The sequence below is a fragment of the Haliaeetus leucocephalus genome, unplaced genomic scaffold (assembly GCF_000737465.1).
Source record: "Haliaeetus leucocephalus isolate CR32 unplaced genomic scaffold, Haliaeetus_leucocephalus-4.0 Scaffold953, whole genome shotgun sequence".
Classification (NCBI taxonomy): domain Eukaryota; kingdom Metazoa; phylum Chordata; class Aves; order Accipitriformes; family Accipitridae; genus Haliaeetus; species Haliaeetus leucocephalus.
Genome location: NW_010973389.1, coordinates 4,224,005 through 4,243,039, shown reverse-complemented (window position 1 = coordinate 4,243,039; position 19,035 = coordinate 4,224,005). Strand labels below are relative to the sequence as shown.

General features: G+C 58.6%; 1 protein-coding gene across 1 annotated transcript; it reads right to left on the bottom strand.

The window, feature by feature from the left end:
• Positions 1–1,262: 1,262 nt before the first annotated feature.
• Positions 1,263–18,429, bottom strand: LOC104842119 (1-phosphatidylinositol 4,5-bisphosphate phosphodiesterase gamma-1-like). Its single transcript, XM_010584229.1, has 32 exons — positions 18,210–18,429; positions 12,502–12,651; positions 12,298–12,391; positions 12,167–12,214; positions 11,450–11,534; positions 11,252–11,332; positions 11,126–11,160; positions 10,235–10,307; positions 10,021–10,122; positions 9,823–9,941; positions 9,640–9,725; positions 9,324–9,444; positions 9,056–9,224; positions 8,689–8,808; positions 8,371–8,478; positions 8,081–8,268; positions 7,657–7,857; positions 7,404–7,523; positions 6,910–7,093; positions 6,516–6,593; positions 5,460–5,563; positions 5,144–5,240; positions 4,724–4,790; positions 4,107–4,270; positions 3,888–3,984; positions 3,524–3,748; positions 3,067–3,215; positions 2,378–2,492; positions 1,994–2,155; positions 1,700–1,788; positions 1,394–1,578; positions 1,263–1,314 (listed from the first exon to the last, which is right to left on the bottom strand). The coding sequence occupies exons 1-32, from the start codon at positions 18,427–18,429 to the stop codon at positions 1,263–1,265; spliced, it is 3,888 nt and encodes a 1,295-aa protein (XP_010582531.1).
• Between the last annotated feature and the right edge of the window lie 606 nt (positions 18,430–19,035).

The window sequence follows — 19,035 nt, the reverse complement described above, 5'->3', positions numbered from 1 at the left end:
CCCTGTGTCCCCCATGCCCTGTGCCCTGTCCCCCACGTCCTGCGTCCCATGTCCCCTTGTCCCACGTCCCCTCTCCAGGTGGCCCTGCCCACCGCAGCACAGACCCACGCACTTCCCAAGTGTCCCCGCCACTGCCAGGACATGTCACAGGGACAAGAGTGACACACCAGATCTGGGACCACTGAGCCACCACCCTGGGGACATCACCCACCCTAGGGACATCGGCGCTGGGAGCAGAGCTGGGTTGGGGCGGGGGACACCAGACCACGGCAGCGGGGTATAAATATTGGCTAAATAGATTTATTTTCATACAAAGAATACACAGATCCCCCCGCCGGGACGCCCCGATCCTGGGGGACACCCCGAGATGTCCCCAGCCACCGTCCCATTGGGCACCACCTCCATGGGCTTTACCAGCAGGATCCGTCCCCATTCCCAGGGTTTGGTGCTAAGGCTGGCGTCACCTTGGGGACATCCCTGTCCCCTCTGGGGCCACCTTGGTGCCTGTGTCTGCCCGGTGCCTGCTCGGTGCACCCTGTCACCGGCCACCCTGGCCCCATGGGGCACCCCCAGACTTGGTCCCCCGTTCCCTCGTGCCCATGCTGAGGGCATCTCCGGACATTTTGGGGTTCCCCCTGTGCCCTAATACTGTGGCTGGTACAGACACCCCCCACCCCCCGCTCCCGTGCCGTATGTACATGCTGGATAAAAGAAGAAAATACAGATATTTATAGCGGGGGGGCAAAATGTCCCCCCTACCCCCCCCCCAAAGTGTCCCCTGCGTCCCCATCCTGGTGCCTTGCTGCCAGCCGGTCCTGTCCCCAGGATGGAGGTGGCCGGTCCTGCCCCATCCTGTGCTGGCTGGGCACCCATGCCTCAGTTTCCCCATCGGTTACAGGGCTCATCACCCCCCTCCCTGCCATGGGGTGGTGGGACACGGAGGATGCAGGGTGAAGAGGAGCTGCAGTGGCCACCCTGCGGGGACAGGGACATGGCCACGAGCTCCAGGGGACATGGGACGAAGCCAGAGGCACCCGGGCTTTACACCAGAGCATCCCGCCTCCCGCCTCGCCCCGATAGAGAAACATCACAGGCAGAACTACCCGAAGTACCCTTTCGTCCCCAAATTTCTCACGTTGCTGTCACCCAGCCCGGGGCGTGGGGGGGGGTGTCCAGATCCAGCCACCCCACCTCCCTTTGCGGCGGGAGAGGAGGTGGCAGGGGAGGTCCGCAGCGGGTCGGCAGGCTCGTGTCCATCCAGCTCAGCTGCGTTTGGTGACCATCTGCCGGTCCCTCTTCTTCTTCTCCATCAACCTGGTGGGGAGCAGGGTGGTGGCCTTAAGGACCCTCCCAAGGGGGACCTCCCAAAGTCACGGGGAGGGGACACACTCACTTGCGGTTGCGGACTTCGGTGAGCTCCATGAGCCGCTCCTGGGCTGCCCGTAGCTCGTCGAGGCGTTGCTGGTAGCGGGAGTCGCAGCCGTTGGTGCGCTCGTAGCTGGAGACCTGGCTGGAGAGCTCGCTGGCGCGGTCCCGTAGTTGCTGGATGGATGAGTAGAGGTTCTCCTCGTCTTCCTCCTGCTCCGACAAAAGGGTATGATGGTGGTGGGGTGGACAGGACACCCCAGGGTGCTGTTCGCCCTTGCTCTGGCTGGGGAAACTGAGGCACGGGGTTCCCCAAGCCACCTGGGCCACCTGCCTTGGCGTTGATGATCTCGATGTGGATGAGGAGGGAGGCGAGCTCCAGGTCCTCGGTGTAGCTGTTCTTCAATGGCACCGACCGGTAGCCTGGACACAACACCATGACATGAGCTCAGACCCATGGCCAGATCCTCGAGGAGATGATGATGATGATGGTGGTGCTAATGATTGCAGGGGGGTTGCAGGGGACTAGATGACTTTTAAACATCTCTTCCAACCTAAACCATTCTATGATTTGATGATGATGATGATGATGATGATGATGATGGTGGTGCGGATGGAAGGACCGTACCTGTTTTGAGGCCCTTAACGGGGAAGGTGGCTTGTGCCAAGAAGTTGGGGTCGCTGAACATGTCCTCCTCGTACACCACAAAGCGGAGGAAGGCAAACTCAGGGTTGTTGATGTCGAAGACGAACTGCTTGAAGAGCCAGACAGGGTTGAAGCCGTTGTCAGCTATGGGGCAAGGAGAGAGTGGGGAGGGTCAGAGCGGGGCTAGACGCATGGACATCAAGGGCATGGCACCAGCATGCTGGTGGGAGATGCCTGTCCTCTTCACAAAACCCAGCCCCATCACCCACAAGTCCAAGAGAACCCCAAAGGGCACGGTTAGGGTTGTCCCGGTGTCTCCACCTGTCCCTGGGGCTGGGTGGGAATGTCACCCATGTGGACCCTCACCTACGACGTCTGTCTTGTTCTTGCTGTTGTCATACTCGGAGCCGCACACCTCCACCTCCACGAAGGGGCACACAATGCTCCTCCCGTTCTTGGGCAGGTGCCGGGCCCCAAGGATCTGTGGGAGAAAGAGGAGGAAGAGGAGGGTAAGGTTTGGCCATGCTCAGCAAGGAGGGACTCCTCAAGCCAGCCCCATGGCTCAGTTGGTTTGGGCTTGCCAAAAGCTTCATGGCTATAATTAGCCACACCACAACTTCTTTATGATTTTTGACTGGTTTTAGCTTGATTTTAGCTGTATCCATGAAATTATTTAAAAAACTTTTGCTGGATTCATGCCGTGCTCAAGAGTCAGGTGCCTATGAACCAACCTGTCCGTGCTCTAACACCGAAATTACCCAAGGGTTGAGTAAGGTGCTTCTGGGCTTGTTTTATCTACTTTACCCTCCACCTTGCTCTCACTCAAGTTAGACTCAGCTCTGTGCAACTGTGGGGTTGTCCCCCCAGAAAAATGATGCTGCATGCAGAGAAAGACCAACAAACCCAAGAGATCATGGGGTAACAAACTCCATGGAGCAAATATGTGTCTGAAACATGTAAAAACCACTCCCAGGTGACCCAAAAACAAGGCAGAAGCAAGTCCCCATCTTGGTGGTGACCACCTCAAGGTGGACTTGCTGTCCTTGCCCACTTGCCTGCAGCTGGACCGTAATGGGCTCCACGATCTTCAGGCTGTTCTTGTCGAAGGGGTCAAAAGTCTCATCCCTCATGATGTCAGGCTGCAGGACGTAGCCGCTGCGGCCACCGAGCATGAAGAGCGCCTGGTTCAGCTGCATTGGCTTGTCTGTGGCCGTGGGAATGGAGCAGCTCTGAGCCATGGGGCTCAGAGACCTCCCCGAGGTCCTCGGGCAGAAGGTCGTGCCCTGGCAAACCCCCTGCTAAGAGCCCTGAACCCTGTTTGCAGAAGTGATGCAGCTGGGTTTTGCATGAAGCACCCAAGAATTGCATGGACATGTCCCCATCAGGATGAGGACAAAGGTTGGAGAGATCACCCAAACCACCTCCAGCAACAGGGGCCAGGGCAGAGCCACTGGGGATGGGGATTTTGGGGTGACCTGTGGGGATGAGCCCAGCAACCACCCCAGGATTTACCAGGCGTCTGGAAGTTGAGGGCCACGAGCTGGCTACCACAGATCCACATGGGCAACGGGTCGTAGTTGGAGGAGTCCAGGCGTTGCCCTTTGGGGTAGATGCGGCTGAGCTGGCGCCGGTTGTACTGCAGGAACTTCTTGCCCTTGCTGCGGTTGGCATACTTCTCCGCCTTGGTCTCCGGGAAGGAGGACATGTCCCGGTAGCATGCCTTGTCTGTGCCAATCTCTGAAAGCACCAAGGTGACCATCAGTGGAGGACATGGGGCTCTCTGGTGGCCTGGGAGCGGCCCACTGTGACTGCTTGGTTCCTCCCCAACCCATCTCTTGCCATGCTCATCCCATCAACCCCCTTCTCCAGCTCTTACTGTCCTCATCAAACGGCACTGGGCGGCAATACACAACCAGCTCGGAGAGCTCCAGCGCAATCTTCTTCCTCCGCTCCATGATCTTCCCCTCTTGCATCTGCACAAGGGAAAACAGGAGCTGAAAGTCTCCCTCCAGCCTCCTCCTTCGGAGACTTTGGGGACCATCTGCTGGGGGACGGGACCGTCCACCCCCATCCTCTGTACCCCGGTGCCCCTCACCCTGGCGTCAGCGTTCTGCGTGGCCTCTCGGATCTTGGCCACCCACTCGCTGAGTTCCTCCTGCGTGTCCGCGGCCACATCCAGCGACTGGGCTGCGTGGGACATCTGCTGGGAATGGATGGTGAAGACAAATGGTTTGGAGCTCCTCCCGTCTTTGGAGATAACTATAAGGACATCAGAGGGGGGCTTTACTCGAAGACATTCCCAAAGGATGGCTCTGTGGAGCAAACGAAACCTCAGCAGTCCCGCTCCCGGGCCCCCACCAGCCCCTCCTGGCACCCCACCAGTCATCGGGGTCCTCCTCCTTCGAGGATCCCTTTTTTCTAATGTATGGTTTCAGCTTTCCACACTGAAATGCATTGTCCTTTGAGCCAGGGGTAAATGTCCCCTGAATCATTTGGACCTCTGAATTCCTCCAAATTCCCCCCAAATCAGCCAAATCCCTCCGAACCCAGCCCCATGTTGCTCCCCCGCACATTGTGCTAAGCACAAGCCTGGCTGGCAGTTGCGTGATGAGTTTGGGGAGCCTCAGCTCACAGCACTGAGCTTCAGCATGGGGTGCACGCCATCCCGGCGGGCTCCCACAGCCACCACGGGGACGTGGTGGGGACACTCACCAACATGGCAGGATGGCACATCGATGAAGCCCTTCAAGAAGTTCCCCAGGGGGCTGTTTTCCGATGACTGCAAGAGAGGAAGGGAGAGGGGGCGGTGGGGGAGGCATGCGGGGCCGAGCCTGGTGCCCGCTCCATTTGGCAGCCTCCCTCCAGCCCTCTGAATCGGCCAAGTCTGAGCAAAAGCAGAGAAAAAAACCACCCTCTTGGCATGCTCTGCTCCGCAGTTGAGCATCCCCCAGCCTCTGGATAAGGGTTTGGGCTGGCATGGTGCTGGGAGCATCCTCCAGCTTCCAGAAAAGGGTCCAAGCTGGAGTGGGACCAGGAGCATCCTCCAGCCTCTGGATAAGGGTCTGGGCTGGAATGGGGCTGGAGGCATCTCAGGTGGCCTTGGTCCCGGGAGCGTGGGGACATGGCACTCACAGCCTCATCCTGCTCCTGCGCTTGCGTGCTGACAATCTCCTCCACGTAGTTGGCTGGGAACCACAGTTGCTTCTTGCCCCCGTAGTCCCCCCGCCACCTGCAAGGGGTGAGAGGATCAAGGCAAGCGGACTGATTTGGGATGGGAAAGGGGTGTTCATGCTGCATGCAATGTAGGGGAGTAGTCGGAGAAGGGGTGGGGGGACAGAAAAGGAGGCAATTAAAACCCACCGCGGGACGACCCGCGGGAAAACCCAGGGTGTCCCCTCCACCTCCCACCCACGGCAATGTCCACCTGGGGCCACCCAACCGCCCTCACCAGCCGCCGTCCTGCTTGTCGACGTTGTGGATGATGGCCTGCTTGCAGAACGACAGCTCGTCCTCCCGCTGTGCTTTGTAGTCGTAGAGAGCCTTCACCGTGCACTGGACCACAGGGTAGAGGGACACGTGTCACCAGCCAGCACCCGGGGACGCTGGTGGACAGCATGCCCCACTCAACCCAGCTCCTCAAGCCCCCATGGTGGAGCATGGGGGCTCCTGAAGGTCCAACATCCCAAATGATGCCCCCAAATTGCTCACACCAGCAGTGAGACGTGTTAGAGGGGACAAGAGGGCTGGAGGTGCCTGTGGTCCTGTAGGACCACCCCGTTCAGCACAAAGCGGGTTCCTCTTCTGGGTCCCCCAATGGTTTCTCCTGGTGCACTGAAGGGGTTAGTCCCCTGATATTACCACACTTCCTGGAAAAAAACCCTTTGGGCTAAGCTTTCCCATGTTTGGTCTTAGCCTGAGAGCTGCTCTGCTGCAAAGGGACCTTTAAGGCAGAGCAGTGCTGGACCATGGGATTGTAGGATCACAGGGAAGGAACCTTGGAGCTCCAGTCCAGCCTCCTCCAGGGTCAGTTCCAAGACCAGACCAGTCCCAAAAACCTCAAAGGATGGAGATTGGGTCAGCTCTGAGACCAGCCTGTCCCAAAAACATCTGAGGATAGAGGCCGCACAACCTGGGAACTGACCCTAAACCTGCTTTTTTGGGGTTCCCCAGTGCAAAGGGATCCATGGGGGTTTCCTTGCTTTTGGGGCAAACTTGTGTCAGGTCATTGCTCCAGGCTGGACTCTCTCCAGACCTGTCCATCCCCCCCATGCTGTGACAATGCTGTCACTGGAGCTCAGACTGTCCCCAAGTGATGGTGATGTGGGAAGGGTCCAGCTCCAGCATCATTTGGGGGTCAGAAAACCACAGCAAAACGTCTCCACTTCTCAGGTCAGTGGTGGGAGATGTGGCGGGTCTGAGGGTGGAACCACCCAGGAGCCCCAGCACTCAAATTGTCATGTCCCACCGCCCTCCACCTCCCAGGAACACCAGCTCAGCCCCTTACCCTGGCCATTGGCATCTTGTTGGCCTCTACGTAGAAGTGGGGGGTCCGCACCTCGTACAGAGCTCCATAGTCCAGCTCCTGCAAGGAGAAATGCCAGAGTGGGTCACCTGGATGTGGGCAGGGGCTACAAGGGGATGTGGTGGGACCTGGACTACCACATGTGATCGAGAGGAGGTTGAGAGGGACCTAGATCCCTTTGCAACTTGTTGGAAGGGAATTACAGTGCAGCTATAACCGTGGGCAATGGCTGCAGAATGAGCTTGGCCAGCTCTGGCTGGGTTTCAACCATGAGGCTGGAGGAGACCTTCCCACCATGGTGGAGCTGGGGATGGAGTTTGGTTGCCCATGGCACTGGGTCCCCGTCCCCACCATCCCCACCACTGGGAGCACTCACGGTGGTGCCCATCTTCTCCAGGGTCTCCTCGTTGATGGGGTAACGCAGCTTCATCTTGCGGTAGAGTGGGTGCTTCTCATAGTAGCTGATGAGGTCCACGAGGCTCTCAAACTCGGCCGAGCTGCCCAGCATGAAAAGCCGACCTTCCTGCTGGATGCGGCAGTGCTTGATCTTCCCCTCTGCCCTGGGGCCAAGAGAGCCAGGGGGGATATGTGAGGGCTGGCCGGACCTTGGCTCCATGAAGGGGATGGGCAGGAGGTGATGCCCTGCCCCAGCAGGGATGCCACCGGGGTGACCGCCCTGAGGATGTGGCTTTCCCATCACTGGACAGCATTGTGCATTCCACCATGTCACCCTGCTGACTCATTGCAAACCCCTGCCACCCAGGATGGGGTCACAACAGACACGAGCCAGGCAGTTCTCAGCTTGGCTGGCAATGTGGGCACCGTGGCCGAGCCCAGCCGGCCTCCGGGAACCGGGATGTCCACACTCACCGGAAGGAGATGGCGTAGGAGCTGGGTTCACTGCGCTTGCGCACTAGGAAGGCTCCGTCCCGCGGGACCCGCATCAGCATGTGCTCGGCCTGCAGGCGCGTCAAGCTGGCGTGGTACCACCTGGCCGGGCAGAGCATGGAGGTGGTAGGCTGGCACCGGCATCTCCACACCCCGGGGGGCACCCAAGACCCGACACCGGGGATGGAGGAGGCTGGTGGACCCAAGGGACCGAGGGGATGGGGACCATCCTCACTCTTTGCTCTCGTGGGCATTGGGTTGGGGGACGGGGTCGGTGAGACGCATCTCGAACTCGTTGCAGCGGAGCGGCACCTCGCGGTAGTGGCAGATGAGGCTGTAGAGGCTGTCGAAGACCAGGTTGTCTGTCAGGTAGAACTTGGTGGCACCAGCCTCCTGCCTTGAGTGGATCCGGCAGTGCTGCACCCGGCTGGACCTCCTGCCATGGTGGTGGGGGAAAGGCAGGGGTGAGTCAATTCAGGTCCACGACCCCACTGTCCCATGCTTGGGGGGTCTGCATACTGCACAAAAATGTGGCGTTTCCCACCCAAAAAAGCCATTCCCGCCACCAGCCCAGGGATCAGCTGGAGGGTCAATCCCTGGTGGGATGCCCAGACCGGCTCAGGAAGGGTGGGATCCTGTCTCCCCGCTGGGGCTCCTACCAGAAGGAGAGGGTGTAGTCACCCACGAAGGTCTCGCTTTCGCGCACCAGGAAGGTGCCGTCTTTGCCGCCCGTCTCAGTGCAGTACTCATGCAGCAGCTTCTCGGCAATCTGTCGCCCATCGCGGCCACCTCCCAGCTTCCCGTGGAACCACTTCTCCGTGAAGTGCAGCTCGTTGTTGTTGAACTCCTGCAAGTTCACCCCAAAATGGTCATTGCCACTCTCTTGCCTTCCCCACAAAGTCCTCCCTAAATCCCCCTGCTCCCTGGATGCATCCTGACCCTCACACACCTCCTTCTGCTCCACCTCCTCTTCATCCTCATTGAACTGGTAGCGGGATGTCTCCTCTGAGTAGTAGATCTTGTTGCTCGTCAGGACAAAATAATGGGGGCTCCAGGTCTGGGAGGGAGGAAGAGCATCAGTGGTGTGGGGAGGATGATGGCATGGATGGACAGGGCTTTGGGATGCCTGTTTCTGCCCCCTCCCGCCCCCCACAGCATTGCAATGGTCTAGTGAGCCCATGCCCCATGCTCAACCCAAACTCAATGCTCATCCCCATCTGACAGGCCCTGCTCGGCACCTGGCTGCCATCGGCAGGGAGACCCTTACGTGGTCAATGGGGTCTTCAAGGTAGAGGATGCCGTTCTTGATGGAGTTGCTGATGTCATTCTCCGAGTAACTGGCGGTGGAGACCTCCTCATACAGGTTCCCTTCGACCAGCTTCTTGTGCTGGGGACAGCCCAGGGAGGGGAGCTCAGTGGTGGGCACGGTGTCCCCATCACACTGAGCTCCCAGCCCTCAGGCCATGCTCAGGCTTCTGCAGGTCCCTTTCCACCACCCCCTGTTCCCCTTGACCGTCTCTTGCAGAAGAATATTGGAGAGATGTCCTACTTGTGCACAGAGGGATATCACTCTTGAGTCCCAAGATTTGAGAGAATCACCATCCCTCCCAGCCCAAAACAGTCCTTGTCCACACCTTAATTAGGATCTTCTTCTTGAGCTGGGTGGGTGAGGGCAACTCATCGGCATTGATGTCCACTGGCTTGGTGAGCAGCATGTCCCCAAAGACCTTCTTGAAGTGGGAGGCCATGTTCCTCTGCTGGACAATGCTGCAGTGGTCTTCGATAGAGAGGATGATGGGGAACCTGGAGGAAGCAGGTGGGAATGGTGGCTTCGGACGAAGGTGAAGGAGACGTTGCTTGCCCGGCCCAGAACTGGGGTGTCACTGGGGGGCTGGGGCTTACTCAGAGGTGACGAACGCATGCTCTTTGATGGTGTGCAGCACATCCAGGAACTTGATCTTGGAGGTGAGCGTGTGGCCATGGTAGATGATGGGGAGATCATCTGGGCCATCCCAGCAGTCCACTGAGGGGGGAGACACCTTGGTTAACACATGCTGGTCACCGACTGTGCACTGGGGACCATGTTTTGGAGCGCCCAAAGGGGATGGAAGACCCCCCACCCCAGTGCCGTGGGATGGGTGCAGGGGACGGTCTGTCTGATGTGACCCAAGGTGCTGGGGGGGGCTCAGCATCTCTGCGAAGTGCTGTGGGGACTCACGCTCGATGCAGCGGCAGCCCATGCGCAGGCAGCGGGCGTATGCCTCCAGGGAGGACTCGCTGGAGAACTGGTCCCCTGTCAGGTACCTGCAGAGAGAGAGGGACCATCAGCAGCCAGTGCTGCCCCAGCTGGGGTGATGGGATGCTCACGAAGGTCCCCAGGTAGAGCCCACCCTGTCCTTACGTGTTGTGGGAAGAGGAGATCCAGTACTGGGACAGGGGGTGGTTCATCTCCTCAGGCACCACGTGCTCATACTTGGCATCCATCACCATATTCTCCTTGGAGAAGAGGTACGTGAGGAACTGGGAGGAAAGCAGAGAGGTCAGAGCCTGATGGGGCTGGAGAGACACCCCTGGGTGGGTGCTGTGAGGGGCCACCCACCTCATCCAGCTGGAAGGAGGGGTCCACCGCCTCGCTGGAGCCTTCCTTGAGGTAGGTGCACATGTAGTCCCGCACCATGCCCACATCGCTGGCCCAGGATTCCTGGGGTGTAAACATGGCTGTTGTTATGGGGATAACCAGGCTGGGGAATCCCATGGAGGTCCCCTAGGTTGGGGCTGAGAAGGATGCCGCAGGGGTCTCTAAGAGCACCCACCTTCTGGTCATGCAGCAGGAACTTCTGGAAGTCGTAGAGGGAGACTTGGCACAGCTCGGGGCGGTCCACGTTCCTGGGACACGGAGCGGCCATCAGTGAGGACCAGGAGCAGGAGTTGGGGTAGACCCCATGGGAGTCAAGGCCGCCAGCGTCCACCTACAGCTCAGCCTCCCTATGCCCCCATTCCTGCCCTATTCCTTGCCAGCTGGCAAGGGGCTTGTGGAAAATGCAGGCCACGGGGGTGCAAGGGGAACGTCAAGCTGTTGGGTGCTGCTAGAGCAAACACTGCCAGTGTCACCCTGTGACCTGGGAGAGGTGGGCACACAGCCGGAGTGTGCAACATTGCCCTTGGATACGGGAAGGAGGGCAGGGTGACATGCCCCTACATCCCTGCCACCCATCCCTGCTCCCCCCTCCACTCCCACCTCTGCTCATCCCTGCTCCCATCTCCTCTCCCATTCCCGCTCCCATTCCCACTCCCATTCCTGCTCCTATCCCCTCTCCCATCCCTGCTCCCATGCCTGCTCATCCCTGCTCTCATCCCCACTCCCATCTCTGCTCATCCCTGCTCCCATCCCTGTTCCTGTCTCTGCTCTCAGCCCCTGCTCCCATCCACGCTCTTATCCCCGCTCCCATCCCTGCTCCCATCCCCTCTCCAATCCCTCGTTCCATCCCTGCTCCCATCCCTTTTCCTATCCCTCTCCCACCCCCTTTCCCATCCCCTCTCGCATCCCTACTCCCATCCCTGCTCCCATCCCCGCTCCTATCCCTTCTCCCATCCCAGCTCCTATCCCCTGCTCTGCCCCGCAGCCCGGCTGCGTTGCCCACCCGATGGATCCGACCCTTGGCAGCTTGGCCGGGATGGGAGCCGCGGGGCTCCGGGGTACTCACCGCAATGGGAAGGAGAGCTCCAGCTGCTCGATGACCTGCAAGGCAAAGGAGGGGACCAGGCTTAGCTGGTGGGGGACATGCCACACCGGGCGGGAGATGCTTGGGAGGACAAGCCGTGGCTCTTACCGACTTCTGTGCATCAAACATCAGGTTTTTGTAGAACTGGATGAAGTGGGAGAAAGTCATCTCATTCCTGGCTTCCACCTCCTGTGGGAGATGGTGCTGCATGAGAGTGGGGCCACCTGACCGGGGCCAGCTCCGGTCTGGCTGTGGGGGCTCGAAGACCATCTCCTTGCATAGCTGGGGTGGCCAGTGGGTCCTTACCACGAGCTTGTCCCTCAGGAACCTCATGTTGGGGACGCGGTAGTTCACCTGGGGCAGCATGGCCTTCAGGTCCTTCACCGTGATGCTGCAGGAGGGCAAGACGGTGTCAGGGCACTGGCCAGACCCCACAGAGGATGGATAACCCCTGGATGGGTCTCAGCTCCCGACACTGCCAAGGGTCCCAGCCCAAATCCTGGTGCCAGCGTGGTCTCTGGCATGGGGCTGTAACCCTACCGCACTGTGGACCCCCGCAGTGGCACAGGACCCCTAATTACCTGGGGTCTGGCATGACGATGAGCAGAGGGTCGGGGAGTGGGAGCACATACAAGAACCAGTCAGGGGCTCTGAGCCATCATCCCATCTGGAGATGATGCCCATCCCCATAATCATTTAAGTCCAAATTCATTTGATTTGGGGTTTTGCCTGTCTTGGGGAGATATTTAGGGGCTGCATTAATGGCCCAGCCCCTCCTGGCGCTGGTGGAAATGCAGCAGCAGGCATGGGGGCATCGGGTTCCCCACGGTCCTCACAGCACCTGCACTCGAGTCTGATTTTTGATGCCTTAGAGCACCCCAGATAACCTGGTACTACCTTGCCCCCAAAACCTCACCCCCAGCCTGGTTCAGCCTCCAGATTTGGGGTGCAAATGGGGGTATACAGCCCTGTCCAGCTGAACCCACCGGCTGCTTCCTGGCATGGGGCTGTGCTGGTGCTCACCTGCCTTCCCGCGACCGGTCCATCCCATCAAACTGTTTCCGCAGCCACCTGGGAAGAAGGGATGGACAGACGGTGAGGGTTTAGTCCCCCCAGATGGGGACCAGAAATGTGACCTGCTGGTCCTTCCTCACCTCTCAATCTGCAGCGGGGTCTGGGCTTTTTGGGTGTCTGCCACCAGCCAGTTGAGGCCCGTTATCCACAGGTTGATGTCCTCCTCGCAGAAAGCTGGAGGAGGGAGAGGAGGGTGGTGAGGTTGGGATAGGGGAGATGGGATGCTGGGGAGGGGGTGAGAGCCCAAGGGTGGCCAGGATGGAGTGGAGAGGGAGCCCACGCACCAGCCACACTGAGTGTCCGCAGCCTGAAGTCCATCCCGTAGAGGATGATGAAGCACATGGTGAAGTCGAGCTTGCGAGCGTCCTCAGGGTAGCGCTCGAAGTCCCGTGAGTTCTTCCCCAGGCGGATCTCCTTGATCTCCCGAATATCGACTGCGGGAAGAGAGGAACATGGGACTTTCCTCTGACACCCTGCCACGATGGAGCCATGTGTGGGGCTTGGGGAAGATGCAGGAGGTGGGACCGCCAGGAGACCATGTGGCTCTGGGGAGCCTTGTCTCCAGGATGGGGCATCCCCACGACACTGCCCACGGGTGTGTGATGGTATTGTGGGTGCTGTGGCCATGTGTCCTCCAGGGAACCATGTCCCCAGGACAGGGTGTCCCTGCAGCACTGCCTCCAGGTGTGTGATGGCACCCCACTCCTGTGTGTCCTCCAGGAACTCGCATCCCCAGAATGTGGCATCCTGACGGTGCTGCCCACTGGCTTCCTTGCTTTTTGGGTGCCACGTGTCCTCTAGGCTTAGCCTGCCCCATCCCAACCAGCGCATCTCCAGCCACCTCTCCCCTGCCTTCTCCTCCCCAAGACAGACCCTGCTCGGGGTTAGGCTGAGCTCATCTTTTAATTGAAGACATCTGCCCAAAGGTGGCAATTTGGAGCCCCGGCAGTCCGGACCACAGGGCGTTTCTTTCCTGCTGTGCTGCTCTCTCATTATCTCGCTATATAAAGCCCAGCTGGCGGCGGGAGGGCTGGGTTTCCGGACCGCGGTCTTCCTCACGGCTATGCTGCCGGGAGAGATTTCCAACCCCTGGTTTTGCTGAGTGGACTCATCCCACCAGGAGCAGAATAATAATATGATGATATTAGTAATAACACCCAAAATTGTTCTCGATACCACAAGTATCACCCCCAAGTATCACCCGCCCCAGGCAGCTTTGCACTCTGGGGCTGAGCCGCTGGCATGGGAAAGGGCTTTGTAGGGCCGAGGGCAGCTGGACCTCCACGTCGGGATATTGTCCTGCCGAGGAAATCGGTCATTTCCCGGAGAATTTCCAGCCTGGCTGCGTTTCCGATGCGGCAGTGGGGAAGGGTGCAGGCGTGCCGGTGCCTTGATGGAAATCATCAGCCTAATCCAAAGCGGGGAAAAAAAAGCCGAATGCGGGGAGGAATAAGGGATGGGGGAGAAATCGGGCTGATTAAGCAAGAAAAGAGGTGCAGAATAGTTTTTCTTGGCGGAAAAGCTTCAGAAAACACTGGAGGCTTTATCCAGCCTTCTCTCGCTGGAGGACCGCAAGCCAAATTTCACGGATCGGGGTGGGATTTTAGCACAAGTGACACACAGGAGGTCTGCACCCCTGCATGTGCTTTGTTTTGGGACTAGATCTCAAGAAATGAAACCCCGTTGCTGTCTCTGTGCAGTCCCCACGTCTCAGAGCAAACCCTCTTTGGTAAAAACAGGCAGATATTTGGGGGTAAAAATGGGTTTATAGGTTAAAAAACAGCTGCTCATCCCCAAAGCTGCCCATCCACAGGGCACCAGAGAGGGGCAAGAAGCCAGTGGCTAACTAGGCTCCACCAAGAAGCTGCAATGCAGCCATCCCCCCAGTTCAACACCTCTGGGATCCAGCCTCGGACCCGATCTCTGGGCACTGCCAATAATCATAGAATCATAGAATAGTTTGGGTTGGAAGGGACCTTTAAAGGTCATCCAGTTCAATCCCCCTGCAATGATCAGGGACATCTTCAACTAGATCAGGTTGCTCAAAGCCTCATCCAACCTGACCTGGAATGTTTCCAGGGATGGGGCATCGACCACCTCTCTGGGCAAACCTGGTCCAGTGTTTCACCACCCTCACCGCAACAAATTTCTTTCTTATACTAAGTCTGAATCTCCCCTCTTTGAGTTTAAAACCATTACCCCTTGTCCTATTGCTACGGTCCATATTAAAAAGTCTGTCCCCATCTTTCTTACAAAACTCCCTTTAAGTATTGAAAGGCCGCAAGAAGGTCTGCCCGGAGCCTTCTCTTCTCCAGGCTGAACAACCCCAAATCTGTCTTTCTCCATAGCAGAGGTGTCCCAGCCCTCGGACCATTTCCATGTCCCTCCTCTGGACCCGCTCCAACAGGTCCGTGTCTGTCTTGTACTGGGGACCCCAGAGCTGGATGTGGTCCTCCAGGGGGGTCTCACCAGAGCAGAGTAGAGGGGGAGAATCCCCTCCCTGGACCTGCTGGCCACACTGCAGTGGATGCAGCCCAGGTTATGGTTGGTTTTCTGGGCTGTGAGCGCACATTGCCGGCTCATGTCCAGTTTTTCATCCACCGGTACTCCCAAGTCCTCCGCAGGGCAAACAGCCCGGCCCCATGAAGAGCCAAGGGAAGAGGGAGCGGCGCGGGGCTGCACAATGCAACGAAGCCGGCGGCTTCCTGGAAACCACATCTGCAGCGGATTTGCAGCGATCATGTCAGAACTATGTCTCCAAACTCCTCCCCGCATTGTCTCAGGGGTCCCGGGCGATTAAAACACTCTGGAAGTCGGTTCCAGCTGCGAAAATCCCTTTTCTCTTCTAATGCAAAGCAAGCAGCGTGGTGCAAAGAAGATTTTTAAATGGTGGGAAGATGGTGTAGGACCAGGTTCTGCCTGGTGGCTTTTAGGGATGCTGAGAGCCTGGGAGTTTTCTTAATGCGTTAGGAGAAAAGCAAAGCAAAGCAGCTGGAGGGAATGGTTGTGCTGGGAAATCCCACTGGCCTGGGCAGCGCTGCAGTGGCACGAGCCATGTCACCTCCTTTTTGCCTCAGTCATCCCTTCTTGCAGGACATGTGGCAGCTCAGATCCTCCTATACAGGGGGGGATTGGGTGACCGCATCCCTCAGGACTCCCTGTGGTGTTGTGAAGCTGATTTAAAACCTGAAATAAAAGATTTCCTCCTGGTCTGGCAGTGTTAAACCCCATTTGGATTTTCTCCTCCTCAAACGGTCCTATTTCTAATTATTTGGGGTTAGCGAGGGCTGGAGGTGTGATCCCAATTAGCTGTCGTTGTGGCAAAGCACTCCTCTGAAATGCTTTTGGGTTTGCCAAACTCCCTGCACCCCTATTTCTTTTAATTTCTTGCAAAGATCCCTTTTGGGCTGTTTTCTGCTAGATTTCATCCTTGCACTTGGGACCGGGGTCTGCCGAGGGCAATGAGCTGGAAAACCCTCCAGGATGAGGTTAATTTTGGAAGTGATGCTACAGGCGACCCCATCAGCTTGGACACGTGTCCATCGGCTGCTTAACGAAGTGTGTAATTAGCCTGCATGGTGTGGGGTGTCTAGGGGAGAGCCAGGATCTGCGTCCTGGCCCTGCCAGCCCGTAACAGAGACATCAGCGCTGTTGGTCGTCCCTCCTAATCCCTCTGCAAGCGGGTTGCCTGGTTGAAGGGGGGGATTTAAAATGGCCCGGGCAGGCGTGAGGTCGGGCGCAGGGTGGGACCGAGACCCCAGGGATGAATAGGAGATCCTGGTGCTTCCATAACATCACGGTGAGCGGGAGGATGTGTGAGCACGGAGCAGGGCTGGACCAGGGGGGTGAAGATGCTCCAGCTCAGCACCAAGACAGGGATTGCTCCCACTCTGGACTGAGGAAAGCAAGCGGTGGGATTGGGTGGCAGGATTGTACCATTTCCAGAGGGTTTTTCCTTCCCCCCCCCCCTTCTGGATGGCCTCGGAGGATGCCCACTCATTCCCATTGGGGGGTTTTGGGCAGTCACATGGCAGAAGCCAGATTCCAAGGCACTGGTGGGGAAACTGAGGCAGGGCATCGGGAGCCTGACACGGTGGCACATGGTGCTCCCAAAGAAAACTAAGGAGCCAGAAATGCATTATTTCAGTGAGTGGAGAATGAGCTCTTCCCTGTGAGGACCAAAACCACTTCTCCAAAAATGGGTGCCTTTCCTCCCCTCGCTTATCCCTCCTCCTCCTCCTCCTCCCACAAATCTGTTCCCCCCCAAGGGCTGGTGGTGAGTTCATCTCCCTCGCCCAGCAGGTCCGGACAGGCATGGATCCTGCTCGTGCCGATGTTTATCTCCAGGTGCCACCCTTCTTCCCGGCTCAAACCTCTCTATGGCTGGCAGCCTGGCTCAGAGTCGGCCCCTCCAAGCAAAACATGAATCCTCCTGGGGATTTTGCTCCACCTCATGCAAAATTAGCGATGGGTGGTGATTTTGAGATGGGTAATTGGGTAATTTTAAGGATACCCCCTGAGCCCTCCTAGGGAAAAGGCAGCTGTCACCTCCCAAACCTCCCAGGGTAGGCTTTGCCATCATCTGGGTGAGAAGACCCCCCAAAACTGGGTTCCTCCCCACAGGGGGATGTGGGATGAAGTGATGGTATAATTCCATGCCACCCCAACCCCGTGTTTTCATCCACTGGCTCTTTTTAGCTCAGTTAAAGAGGAGGTACAAGCCTTGAGGTAACGAACAACCAGGTAATGAGCACCAAGGCATGGAGCCCCACTGATGCCTGGTGGTGGGACTATGCCCCAACAGCCTACTAGCCACCAGTGAATCCACCAGTAAGGGTGATTTTTATGGATGCTCCAGCGGGAGCATCTCCTGTGCCGGACGCCAATGCCACCAGTCCAAACTTTGCATTGACGTCATTAATGCATGTGGGTCAGAGCCCACCTGGCCAAGTACTTTCTGGGCTGCATGGGGCCACCACCATGTTTCACTCCATGCTGCTGCCTGCCCTGGAAGCCTGAGCACTGCATTTTTAGGGTTAAAAGCACCGTGAGTAGGCAAGGTGGTGGCTGGCTCCTTTACCTCTTTGCCAGGGAGGGTATAAAACCCCAGGGATGGCATGGCAGCAGTTTGAGCCCCACGGCAACTTATGGACCACGTGAGCTGGGTTGGAGGGGAGGTGAGGGTTGCTCATCCCAGCAGCTCCTGCATTTGTGTCTCTGGGCATCCCACCACGGTCAGGCACCCCACCACAGTAGGGCATCCCACCATGGCTGGGCATCCCACCATGGCTGGGCATCCCACTGTGGCAGGGCACCCCATTGCATCCAGGCACCCCACCATGGTCAGAAACCCCACTGAGGTAGGGCACCCAAACATGGCCAGAACCCCACTATGACCAGGCTACCCACCATGGCCAGACATCCCACTGCGGCCCGGCACCCCACCACAGCCAGGCACCCTACCACAACCAGACACCTCATCACGGCCAGGCATCCCACCAAGGCCAGGCGTCCAACTGTGGCAGGCACCCCACCATGGCTGGGCACTCCATCGTGGCCAGGCACCCCACTATGTCTAGGCACCCCACTACAGCAGGCACCCCACTATGTCTAGGCACCCCACTACAGCAGGCACCCTACCACAGCCAGCCACCCCACTGTGGCTGGACATACCACTGCAGTCAGGCATCTCACCATAGTAGAGCACCCCACCATGGCCAGGCACCCCACTGCCAGGCACCCCATGATGGCTGGGCACCCCATAACCAGTCACCCCACTGCAGCTGGACATCCCACTATGGCCAGGCACCCCACAACCAGTCACCCCACCACGATAGGACATCCCACCACAGCCAGGCACCCCACAGGCAGGCACCCCAACACAGTAGGACATCCCACCACAGCCAGGCACCCCACGGCCAGGCACCCCACCATGGCCAGACACCCCACCAGCACATCCCCAGCCCACAGCGCCACTGCCACCGATACTCACTGTCCCCTTCCACCTTCTCGGGCGTCCGGCTCCAGATGATCTGCCGGGTCTCCAACTTCACCTGGAAGGTCCTTCGCTCCGGCCTCTGTGACTTCTTCTGATAGAACAAGGTGAGGACGGTGCCCATCTCCAGGCAGCGGAGGATCCTGCCCATGTCCCCCGCCTCCATCCTGCCGTCCTCCAGAAAGCCATTGACGCTGTTGAGCCTGGCCACGGACATCTTCACTGCTCGGCCATCGTCCGGCGGAGCCGCAGAGCCGGGGTTGTCTCATGCAGGAGAGGACGAACCAAATAGCTGAAACCTCCCCGGGGATTTTCTCTGTTCGCCCCAGGCGTGGGTTTCCTCTACGGCCGACGTCCCCTCCGCCACACCACGGCCACGGTACAGAGCCGGGCTTGGCGGCAGCGGGGAGGAAGAGGGTGGGCTGGAGGTTCCGTGACCTTCTCGCCGAGGCTGAATCCGGCCCTGGCGTTGGCATCCAACGGCGGTGGGAGAAGATAGGCAACGCCGGCGGCGATGGCCTTGCGGTTCAGAACCAGAGGGGACGAAAACCATCCGGTCACCGCAGGATGGCGGGGGGGGGGTACCTTTGAGGGCGAAGAGGGTGGCGTGGGAGGGGGGAAAACCCAGCCAAAAAAAAAAGCAAAGTCACCCCCAAAACTGATGGTGCCTGCGTTGAGGCAACGGATTCCGTGTCCCCCCCACCCCAGCCTCTGGGCCAAGGTTGGGAGAGGGGTGAGGCAAAGGGGTGCCGAGGGGTGCTCGGCCAGCCTGGGGAGTAGCGAGGTCCCGGGTGGGGTGGGATGGGGGATGCGGGGTTGGGGG